This window comes from Berghia stephanieae, chromosome 9, assembly GCF_034508935.2.
Source record: "Berghia stephanieae isolate SIO BIC M18660-M18661 chromosome 9, UCSD_Bste_1.3, whole genome shotgun sequence".
In the NCBI taxonomy this organism is placed as follows: domain Eukaryota; kingdom Metazoa; phylum Mollusca; class Gastropoda; order Nudibranchia; family Aeolidiidae; genus Berghia; species Berghia stephanieae.
In genome coordinates this window covers 33,915,117-33,927,616 of record NC_088368.1, presented here as the reverse complement: position 1 = coordinate 33,927,616, position 12,500 = coordinate 33,915,117, and the positions used below count along the sequence as shown (strand labels likewise).

General features: G+C 33.0%; 2 protein-coding genes across 3 annotated transcripts in view; one reads left to right on the top strand and one right to left on the bottom strand.

Moving 5' to 3' along the window:
• The window catches only part of LOC144980098 (putative deoxyhypusine synthase), a 196,978-nt gene that overhangs the window by 93,978 nt on the left and 90,500 nt on the right, over positions 1–12,500 (bottom strand). The window lies entirely within an intron of this gene.
• The window catches only part of LOC144980191 (uncharacterized), a 122,380-nt gene that overhangs the window by 45,167 nt on the left and 64,713 nt on the right, over positions 1–12,500 (top strand). The window contains exons 8-9 of the mRNA XM_078927765.1: positions 890–1,072; positions 2,129–2,212. Of these exons, the coding sequence (XP_078783891.1) occupies positions 890–1,072; positions 2,129–2,212 (267 nt within the window). The remainder of the gene's footprint in view (positions 1–889; positions 1,073–2,128; positions 2,213–12,500) is intronic.

Below are 12,500 nucleotides of genomic sequence, written 5' to 3'. Positions count from 1 at the left end.
CAGTCTCAACATATTGCCATTCGTTGTGCGGCTATGTGGTCTTGTGATATATTATGACACTCGCTTTCAGATCATAAGGGTTCGAGCCTCGCTAGGCGCATAGTTGAGTCCTTGATAATACTATTTACTCATATTATATCACCGTATTCATGTGTAAAATGAGTACCTAACCATTAACAGCGTTATCTCTTTCGAAAAATAAATTGTAAAATCGCCTATCACGCGCCATGCCTTATTCTATATGTTGCTTGTTTCTGTTAGTCAGGTACCCTTAGTAAAGCGCTTTGAATGCGTTCAGTGGATATTGCACTATATAAAAGCTCACGTTAAAAAAATAACCGTACTGTATTTCATTTTGTTATCTCTTCAATGCACATCAATGTTTAATGATAATGTGATACCACAGATGGAATAAAATTAATGAAAAGCTACAGGTGTCTAAATGAGCCAAAAAGATGGAGAGAAAGATAAAGGAGTAAATGTTACTCATATAACACACACACACACACACACACACATACACACACCATACGACGTTTCATCCTTTGGCCTTCTTCAGGTAAACAATAACAAATAGCTGAGGGGCGTCAATTTCGTTCCTTCTATGGGACAGCGTGGTTCAGGGGTATGATCTTTCGTTCGTACCCAAAAGGTACCGAGTTCGACTACCAGCTGCGCTGTGTGAAGTCACCTCGTTTTAGCTTACTTTGCGGCGCTGTATTGCGGCTGACTCCTGAGTTATTTCAGTCTTCCCTTGGAATGGACCCTAAAGACAAAGTTCCCCTTGGGGATGAATAAAGGGAATTTTATGTATTATTTATTATTTAGTTATTCTACAAGAAGTAACGTTTATTAATTCATATCTTTTTTTTCTACGTCACTTTAACAGGATGGCACAACGAGGATAATCTTTGCTTACAGTCCTAACGATCCTAGCACCGACGGCAGCGTCGATTACCATGGCAACCGTAGAGGAACAAAGTCCATTCTATTATTAGACCAACCGGCGAAGGACACGGCACAGAACAGCCTTCCCGATGACGTCACAACTGTTGACTTCCTTAATCACAATGTAAGGACTCTACGTTGTCACTGTTATTGTTATCCCCTTTTCCTTTGTCGCTGTCGCCATTATGTCAGCAACGTCATCATCAGCATCCTCCTCCTCCTCATCATCATCATCATCCTCATCATCATCATCATCATCTTCTTCTTCTTCTTCTTCTTCTTCTTCTTCTTCTTCTTCTTCTTCTTCTTCTTCTTCTTCTTCTTCTTCTTCTTCTTCTTCTTCTTCGTTTTCTTCTTGTTCTTCTTCTTCTTCTTGTTCTTCTTCTTGTTCTTGTTCTTCTTCTTGTTCTTGTTCTTCTTCTTGTTCTTGTTCTTCTTCTTCTTCTTGTTCTTCTTATTGTTCTTCTTCTTCTTCTTCTTCTTCTTCTTCTTCTTCTTCTTCTTCTTCTTCTTGTTCTTGTTCTTGTTCTTGTTCTTGTTCTTGTTCTTCTTCTTCTTCTTCTTCTTCTTCTTCTTCTTCTTCTTCTTCTTTCTTCTTCTTCTTCTTTCTTCTTCTTCTTCTTCTTCTTCTTCTTCTTCTTCTTCTTCTTCTTCTTCTTCTTCTTCTTCTTTCTTCTTCTTCTTCTTCTTCTTCTTCTTCTTCTTCTTCTTCTTCTTCTTCTTCTTCTCTTCTTCTTCTCTTCTTCTTCTTCTTCTTCTTCATTCTTTTATTATTATTATTATTATTATTATATATTTTATATTATTATTGTTATATTAATATAATAATTAATAATAATATAATATAATAATAATAATAATATAATAATAATAATAATAATAATAATAATAATAATAATAATAATAATAATAATAATAATAATAATAATAATAATAAATAATAAATAATAATAATAATAATAATAATAATAATAATAATAATAATAATAATAATAATAATAATAATAATAATAATAATAATAATAATAATAATAATATATAATATATAATAATAATAATAATAATAATAATATAATTAATAATAATAATAACACGGAATATCATTTTATCTTTTCATTAAAACAAATTTTAAAAAATGATTTATCCATTTATTTATCTTTTTATTTCCGTTACTGAACAGTATTCTGTCCCTGATGCCGACACAACATACTCCTGTGTGATATTCAAAATGCCTCCATTGAAAGGGAAACATCATCTAATTAGGGTAAGATTACATTGCCATACTACCGTAATCTTGAAAAAATAGCAACTCGCCTGAAAAAAATATGTCGGATTAACTTCAATGGCTAAAATTAAAATTATAGTCAGATATATAAGCCTGAATTCAAGTGTTTAATTAAAAATAACAGCTTTAAAAAAGAAAAATAATAACAAATACGAAACGCTTCGGGCTCACAATCCATCTTCGGCCAATATCAAATAACAATGAAAACATAAATACATTACTCTGCCTTCTGCCTGGTTTTTGATAATGCATTTATGTTTTCATTGGCATTTGGTGTTGGCTGAAGGATGGTTTTGAGCTCGAAACGTTCCGTGCTTAGTCTTTTGTTCTTATTTTTTTAAAACTGTTATATTGAGTATTGTTTATTACATTTTGCAGTCTATCAGCTTAGCATGACTTAGTCAAATGTTCATAATTTTTTTTAAATATAAAAAGTCTTAAAGTAAGTATCAAAAACTAAAATTTCTCATGCCTGGTATTATTCATTCTAAATCTACATGTTGGCATCTAACTCGCCCTGAAAGAGTACCGTTTTGAAAAGATAGGTCATATTATATTTATTGATCCAATAACATGATCCCCAGCTTGTCAAAACGTTTCACCAGTTCGAGCGCCGGATCACACAGAAATATATGCGTACCCTCAAATGTTTTTAGCGGATTCTAAAAATCTAGTGCCTATTGATTTCTACGCATCCAACTTGCAGTTTAAAAACAATTAACATCTCAATGTGACGTCAAATTCATTTATTCTAATATTGGTAAACAACCAGATCTGTTTGTCCGAGTGGTTTTGAGCGTTGCTATCGTTAACTTATAGATAGTTCGAAGTTGATGTCACTCAGGTCTTTGTTTTTGTTTTTTGCCGTATTTATGAGTAGTTCTCAATAAACGGTATTAACCTGACTATAAACGTTCATTGTTACACTCAGTTTTATGTGTTGGGCCGTTATACTTCCGGATGGCAATGTTGTGTGCTTCTTAGCCAAGCGCATTTTATCTATAGCCTGACACTAGGACCATAGCCATTGTAAACTTATAACCTGACACTGAGCTAGCCATCGTTAACTATTGCCTGACACTAGACGAGAACCCACTAGGACTTGTAGTTTGGCGTCGTTTTCTAGGTTTTTGCACCGCCTAGTGTGTTGTCGTTAGTAGTGGTAAAGGAAACAAAGTGGTCCCATTGGTTGAACTATTGAATACAAATCACGATTTATTTTCTTTTGTGGCCAAAGACTGGTCTTTTGACGTCATTTTTTGTTCAGTGTCAGGCTTTTAGTTAACGATGGCTCTGATTAGGGCATGAAATTAGGAAGGCCACGGTATAAGGACATATCCATGGGCTGTGTCCCAAATCCTGTGTTTTGATGGGTTAATAATTAACTGGTTTATCAATTTTGGCCGAGGCAAGCGGTGTTGGAATCAGGGGGTCTGGCGTTCGATCTCCAGTGGAGATAGGCTAACTATTTGGGATAGGTTTTTTTCTTGTATTTTTCTTTCTTACTTTGTCTGACACTGTATTGTACACACTATTTCAAATCTTTATATTACACCAGTTCCTGTTCCCTAACTTGTCACAAAGGAATATTTACGAGTCTATTAGCACTACATTATGATAAAGTGATAATAATGTAAGAGAATAAGCATTTACAAAGAGCTTACACAAGACTTCTAGGCTAGTGGAAAATGATTAATTATTCCATCAAATGGGTTTAGGGAGTTCACAATGCAGGTATTTCCTTAACAATTGCTTAATAATGGTTGATGAGTTTGGGATAGTTTTTCATCCTCTTGAGTACTAGACAATCATTCTTTTCTTAATTAGTTTTGGTTGTTTGTGCATGCAAAATTGACATTTATCAAAATAATATTAGCATTTACAGCATTAATATTTAAGGAGTTAACGTTTCGAGTTGAGTATGATTTGCTTTTACTTTTAGACTGATATGGGGTGGTCAAAGTCAGGAGGGGTGGTTTGAAAGAATTGTAGGAGCAGTTTACAATACCGTATAAAATAGAGTGTTCCTGATCAAACCGGCACTTTAAAAAAAAACTTTGGGCTTCACATTTTCACGTTAAATTTTTCGTACTCGCCATCATTGACTACATGTTTCATTTTGGACTTAGTATTTTTTGACATAAATTGTGTCAAACATGTAAGGTGCATTTTTTAAAGAGTTTGAATAAAGCCATTCAAAAACTACTACACAAGTCATTAGGCTTTAATTATGTGTACACTACGCCACAATATGGCATTGGTATGATAATATAATCAGGTATGAAACTTTATATATTTTATTGAAGATAGTAGACATTGTTTCTGAAAGTGGTGGAAAAAGAAACCAGAAAAAAATCTCACACTCCTTGTCATCATATTGTAACGTCGCTTTTCGGTAGCTGTCAGCCTTTATAATACAATTTTGAGATGCTACGTTAAAAATAAGACACAAAATATTTCAGTTTGATTAAGATAAAAACATCTCACAAATTATCATTTTCGGATAGTTACAGGCGTACGAATCCAATTGATTTCCTGAAGAAATATAAGCGCATCGCTCCATTTTCCACGAGATCTGTGGATCACGCCACAGATCCGATTTCCGCCAAACGGTTTCCATCGTACGAGAATCATACCACTTTGATGCACTGCCACGGTTCTTTTTTATCCCAACCCAAATCTCAGTATTATGGTTTCCATGATTAATTCCAATTTCAAACTTGCGAATAACTTTTAGTTTGCTCATAGAATCAACAGACGTCAGATAAGCTCCATAAGAATTGCACATCTTATCGCCATTTTCCCATGTTTCCTGGACGCCTTTCATCAATCGTAAACAATATTTGACGTCCGAATTTTTGTCGTCGCTCGGTACACTGACAAATTCATCATAATCTGAACACGTCTTCCTTCTCTTTTTCCTGTTTTTAATATACACGTCAAATCCAGAACCGTCACATTTAGCCTTGTTTTGTTTTTGGTCATATATGTCTTCTCTGTAGAAGATGCATGACGTGCTTTGCAGGTCAACGTGAAAACCCGAACATTCCAAACGTGAACATTCAGAACTACAACCCAGAACCGTTGCTCCCTTTTGTGTTTTTATTTTTGTGTGATGTACTGCCGATGGTGGGGGCTCGGATGGTAACGAAACACATTTAAATTGAGTGATTTGAGTTTTACAGATGACTTTTTTGCCCGAATACGTCAATGCTAAAACTAACAAAATAAAGCAAACATGTTTAGAATTTAAATACCTCATATTATCACTTTTGCTATTGTGAGATTGATATCAAATCTGCTTCCTTTTGAGTTGAAAATCTTAACTGATGCAGAAAAAGCAATTTTCTCCCTTTTTATTCACTCTGATAAGGGAGGAGTTATCCAGTCATGACATAAACTTACATAGCAACTTGCTTGTTTTCTTTGAAAGAAGACTCTGTGAATCAATAAATATCATTAATACACGATTTGGTTGTCGGACACATAATTCACTCATTCCAACTTGCCTTTAAAAACCCTGCCGATTTCAGGACGGCCTAACATCAAACAGGGTTTGACATCAATGTAGTTGATATCATATTTCAAACAGACATTGTCAAAGCATCATCCACCATATGCAATGTTTGCTGTCAAATACAAACACGAACTGGGTTAGCCGATAAACGAGATAAAGTCTAACAATCTGACTGAGATAAAATATAACCGAGCAATTGAAATTGATGTGAACTCTTTCAGCCGGTTCCCATCGTTCTATTAATTGATTTTGAAATGTTTACCAGGTGAAAACCAAACATATGGTTATATGCGCGCGCACACAGACATAAACAAAAAAACACACAGACAGAAATTTATCGTTTTTCATCTATTATATCTTAAAGATTTATCCCAGACAAAATATTATGTATTTTCCTAAATAAAATAACAAGGCTGTTGATTTATGGATAATATGCGTTGAACTGAAATGTTCACAACATCCGCCAGCTAGATATAACGTACCAAAACTAAAACTGGGTGTAACATTCACTGTTTATAGTCTGATAACATTAATTTAGTGACAACAAATAAGCAAAATGGCTGTCTAAAACCAATAATGAAGTGTTGATTGACGTCAATTTCGTTCCTTCTATACGTTCCTATTTCAATTAAAATGTCTATATCTAAAACTAAATTAGCTATAAAAGATACAAACAATAGAATACTCTGACATTCGTAATCTTTCAAAATAGTAATTCTAAAAAGCTGACATTTTAAAATTCTTTGACTTCTAAATAAGAATTTATAAAGTCAAGTCGATTTCTCTACAGTAATTTGGAAAAAAAGCTTAATTGCACTTTAGACATTAGATTGTATTACATATTATTCTCTGTACAATTCTATATAAATCTATTAGTTTGTTTCATTGTGTGTAAAACTGGTCTGAACTTTGTATTTTTTTTAAAGGGCAGCAAACAATGTTTCAAAATGAAAACTTCGAAATGAAATTGTAAATTAATAATATTTTGTAGACAAATCTGCTAGATTATCAAACTACTATACTAAACAAGATGGACAAGGCCGCTCTTCCCGTTTGTAAAATATTGTCGAAATTGTCATGCTTAGAGCAATATCCGTCTTTTATGGATTAATGGATTAAATCGCTGGTGTTTACATAAGTTACTTCTTTATTCTATATAAAAATACTCGAGTGGCTTCGCAGTTTTTGTTATTGTAGAGATTGCTATGACGGTTGACTTAAAACTTATGTAATTCACTCGATTTATTTCTGTTAAACGTTGAATTAGTCTAAAACAGATTCATTTAAGAATGGATTACAATTACCAGGTTTTTATAACCATTTTCCGCACATTACTAGAACAGAATAATTTTTGTAATACAAAATAACAATGATGGGTTGTATTTACAAACAAATACAAATAGCAATAATGGGTTTTATGATATACGAACAAATACAAAATTGCAATATGGGTTTCATATACGAACAAATACAAAATAGCAATACTGGGTTATATATACGAAAAAATACAAAATAGCAATACTGGGTTCTATATACGAATAAATACAAAATAGCAATAATGGGTTCTATATACGAACAAATATAAAATAGCAATACTGGGTTATATATAAGAATGAATATAAAATAGCAATACTAAGTTTTATATAAGAATGAATACAAAATAGCAATAATGGGTTTTGTCTATGAACTAATACAAAATAGCAATAATGGGTTTTGTCTATGAACTAATGCAAAATTGTTCATCATGCAATATGCAATGTCAACATTTTGAATGAAGGTCACCAGCTACCGTGGTGTGGTTTTTGTAACTAAACGTATATGGGCATCAATTAACCAATCTGACAACTCTTGCTTCTGACAACTACAATGGTAAAAGCAACGATATTGATGTCTATCCTTTATCCATGTCACATAATCAAACTCAAAATTTGATGGAAGCTAAGTCCTCTGCAATTCGTGGGACGATTAATGAATTTTAAAGAGGAGCTAATTAGTACAATATTGGCTGTGTCTATATTAGCAATTCTTTACGAAATATTTGCTAAAAAGATCGATTAGTCTTTAATCGAAACAAGGGAAAATATACGGGATAAAAAATACAAAGGGACTAAATATGACTCAAGTAAAAGAGGACAACACAAAGTAAACAACGTTTTGGCCCTTTATAGGGGATGGGGGTGGAGGTGGGCATAAACTCTATCACCGTCTTGAATTCTGAAACAACCCCCCCCCCCACCCCCACCTCTATTTCAGCTTAATTTCAATTGTTTTGATATAACTGGGCATAAACCTTCAGTTTTAGGTTTTTATTTCACCTCATTATTTCATCTCATTCTCTCTCTCTCTCTCTCTCTCTCTCTCTCTCTCTCCCTCTCTCTCTCTCTCTCTCTCCTTCCTTTATTAACAAAAACATACACAGACACACACACACACACACACACACACACACACACATACACCTTGCTCTTTCTCCCTTCCACCCCCACCCCATCCACACCCCTTTTTCCTAGTCTCAAATTAACATCATTATGTAAATGTTATGAGAGAGAGAGAGAGAGAGAGAGAGAGAGAGAGAGAGAGAGAGAGAGAGATAAGGTGCGAGAATATAAAAGCCCCCAAAGTAGAGCTCTTTAAAAATATGATTATATTTATAAATCATCACAATATTTAGCACACTGTGAATCTAACATGTTTTTACGAATCTCAAATTTCAAGAAAAATGAATGAAATTTACAAGAGTTATAGCTGTACAAAGAATACCATTAAAATTGTCATATCAAGAGTTCGAGAAATTCGCGTCATGAATTACGTTGAACGTCCTGTCGATTTACTGGGCAAGATTTTGCCGCAAGGGTAGGGTGCAGCTCACCCCGTTTACTTCCTGTTTTATTGTACGCATTTTCACTGTGTTGAACGCACAATTAAAACAAGAAAGCAGAATTCATAAAACTGACAACTAACAGTCATGGTTTATTCTGAGGAAGATAAAACTGTTATAAAAGCATTATTCGAGGAAAAGGGCTGGACTGGTAAAAAGATTGTTCGAGAATTTCCGAATTAGAACTGGTCAGTCAGGACGGTTAACAAAATCATTACAAAAGTACGAAAAGAAGGGTCAATTCATAGAAAAAAATGGTGGTGGCCGCCCCCGTTCAGCGAGGGTAGAGGAAAATATCGACTTTGTGTAAGATGCTATTCTGTCTCAAGAAGACAATCCTGGATCTCATCTCTCTACTCGTGAAGTTGCTCGTGTCCTAGGCATAAGTGACTTTTTCGTACGGCAGATTTTAAAAAAAGATCTTAATCTCCGCCCTTTCAAGCGAATCAAAACCAGGAGAAAGTTTGAAAACGCCAAGAGAAAACGCAAAACATGAGCAAGAGCTTTACTAGACAAATTCACCCACAACGACGTTAAGCATATCGAAAAAGAGTTCGCTGTTGAACTTGCAAGAAACAGTCATAATGACGTAGTGTAAGGTAGTAGAAAATCTGACATTTCACTGGATAGACTTTATTACGAGAGTAATCGGTGCTAAAAAAATGGTTTCGGGAGGGGTTAGTAGGAACGGCAAAACCCGTCTCCATTTCATCGATACCAAAACAACAAAAGTGAATGCACAAAATTATACGGTACTGCTTAAGGAAAAACTGTTACTATATTGCTTTACACTGTATCCTGATAATTAGTTTATTTTCCAACAAGGCGGGGCTACATCCCACTCAAGTAGATCAATAGAAACATTCTTAGTGGAAAACAACATTAAATTCATAACAAAAGATGAATGGAATGGCCTCCCATGAGCCCTGATTTAAATCCTATGGATTACATCATTTGGGCCATAATGTCAAACATTATGTACAAGGGCAGACACAAAGGATTCGATGAAGAGCAATTGAAAGCAGCAATCCAGGATGCTTGGGACAGAATAACTATTGATGATATTCGTCGTTCAATTGCTATGCGGAAAAAACGCCTACGTACTGTAGTGTCAAAAAAACGGCGTTTCGACCGATCACGTGTACTATGAGCTTTTTGAAATCCTGACGCAACTTTGACATTATGATTTTAGGGTACGTTTTTATAAAGTCTTGTCAATTAATAACTACTTGTTCAATGTTTTAGAAATGTCACTTGGCTATTATCAAATAATAAATAATTATTGTGTCAAAAGGTCTACTATTATTATTTTTAAAATGACAGATCTCGCACCCTATATATATATATATATATATATATATATATATATATATATGTGTGTGTGTGTGTGTATGTGTGGGTAATTACATTCAAAGAGCGTCTCAAAACATTTATAGTAGTAGGTGAGCCCGTCCAAAGTCGGAAATATAATTAGGGTTTTGCATTTTAATCAAATTTTTGTACTCTATAAATCTAGCTAAATATTTCACTCTCTCAAGCCCCAAATAAGAAGATGAATGAATTCCAAAGCTAGCTATGGCTTCAATATTGCGTCTTCATGAATTACAGTGAATGAAGTCAAGTGTTTTGAATTATAAACTTATGTGTTTCTATTAAGTGGGTTTGGAGGTCATGGCTGAGTGTAAAAATGATAGGAGAAATAGATAGATTGAAATATATATATATATATATAAATATATATATATATATATATATATATATATATATATATATATATGAGAGAGAGAGAGAGAGAGAGAGAGAGAGAGAGAGAGAGAGATGGAAGAGGAGGGGGGGGGGTGTATGAATTTGTTGTGCATGGATCTGGGCGAGTGTAATAATTGGTTGCACGCTCGCGTTTATATGTGTATGAGTACATTTGTGTGGGTTCGTGTGTGAATGCGTATGAATGAATGAAAGAGAGAATCATTTGGAGTTCGAAAGAGTTACCTAGTGTGTGAGGGCATGGCGGAGAGACAGGGCCTCTGAAAATACAGTAATCCCTGCTTGTCACGTCCAAATTGCCTAGAAGCTGATTCAGCCTTTTTAATGTTTGATAATAATAATAATAATAATAATAATAATAATAATAATAATAATAATATAAATAAAATAATAATAATAATAATAATAATAATAATAATAATAATAATAATAATAATAATAATAATAATAATAATAATAATAATAATAATAATAATAATAATAATAATAATAATGATAATAATAATAATATAATAATAATAATATAATAATAATAATAATAATAATAATAATAATAATAATAAATAATAATAATAATAATAATAATAATAATAATAATAATAATAATAGATCATTATTGTCCATAAATATGGCAATTTGTCATTTAGTTACACTTGTTATAACGTTATATGATAACTAAAACATTGAACATATATTTCACTCCTACTTATTTTCTCTCTCTCTCTCTCTCTCTCTCTCTCTTTCTCTCTATCTTCCTCTCTGTCTTTCACGCGTGCGATATACACAATATAAACATATTCATTTCATTTTCAATTCGTTACATTTGTGGCAATTCGACACCAAATATTATCATCATTATCAATTGGTCAATTAATCTAACATTAAATAAATTAATCAGTCAACGCATCAATCCTTGGTTTTGCTGTACCATATGAAATATTCAACATTTTTATTGCTAATGGAACGAACGTTGATTTGTACTTGTTAGTTCTACATTTTATCTGACAAAACCTTCTCCCAGATGGTAAAAGAATAATGGCATAAAATAAATAAGTTTTTTATTGTTGGTAATTGAGAATGCTTTCGTATCCATTGCTTTTCCATGAATTCTTTCTATTCCGTCAAGAGGATGGTTTATTATTTTTGATGCCTCTTTGATTGATTTTGAAATTTTTAATTTATCTTTAAGTCGGCATCCGCCAAACCATATGGTGCAGCCAAACGCAATTACACCTTTAATCAATGAGTCATAAACTCTTAAACTAGTTTTCTTCCCTACTTGGAATGTTCTCAATTTCCTTAGGATGTATAATCTTTGGGCAACTTTCTTAGATAGTATATTAATATGCTGAGAGACATTGAGGGAACTATCAATGGTTATTCTTAGATATTTAAAATATTCAACTATCTCAACATCATCTTTACCGATCGTCACACGCTTTAAGTCGTTTTTATATTTTACACCACACACCTGTTCTTTCGTTTTTTCAACATTTAATTCAAGCTGATTTTGTTCACACCAATCGGTGAATATATTAATTTGTTTGAAATAATTCTTTTCGGTAAATTTATCTTTTAATAAGCCAAGAACAGAAGTATCATCTACACATTTCACTATAAAACAATTTTCAAAGGATGGTCTGCAGTCGTTGGTATATAAGATGTACAGGATTGGGGAACTCACGCAGCCTTGGGGACATCCGTTCGACAACGTTCTTTTGTTGGAGATATTTTCACCCAATTTTACACATTGCGGTCTATGGGTCAGAAATTCTTTATACCATTTAATAAGGTAGTTTGGAATATCCATGTTGCACAACTTTTGAAGCAAAATATCTGTGTTCATGGCATTAAAAGCAGACGAAAAGTCGACATACAGGATTCTGGCGTAATTCGAGGGCGTTTGGTCAAGGTGTTTTGAGATCGAATTTGTGGCGGTTAAAAGTGCGTCTTCTACACTGATATATATATATATATATATATATATATATATATATATATATATATATATATATATATATATATATATATATATATATTTATTATTTAAAATATTTACCACAATGTTTGGGGCAGTCTACATCAATGTTTCAGGCTTAATTTGCCAT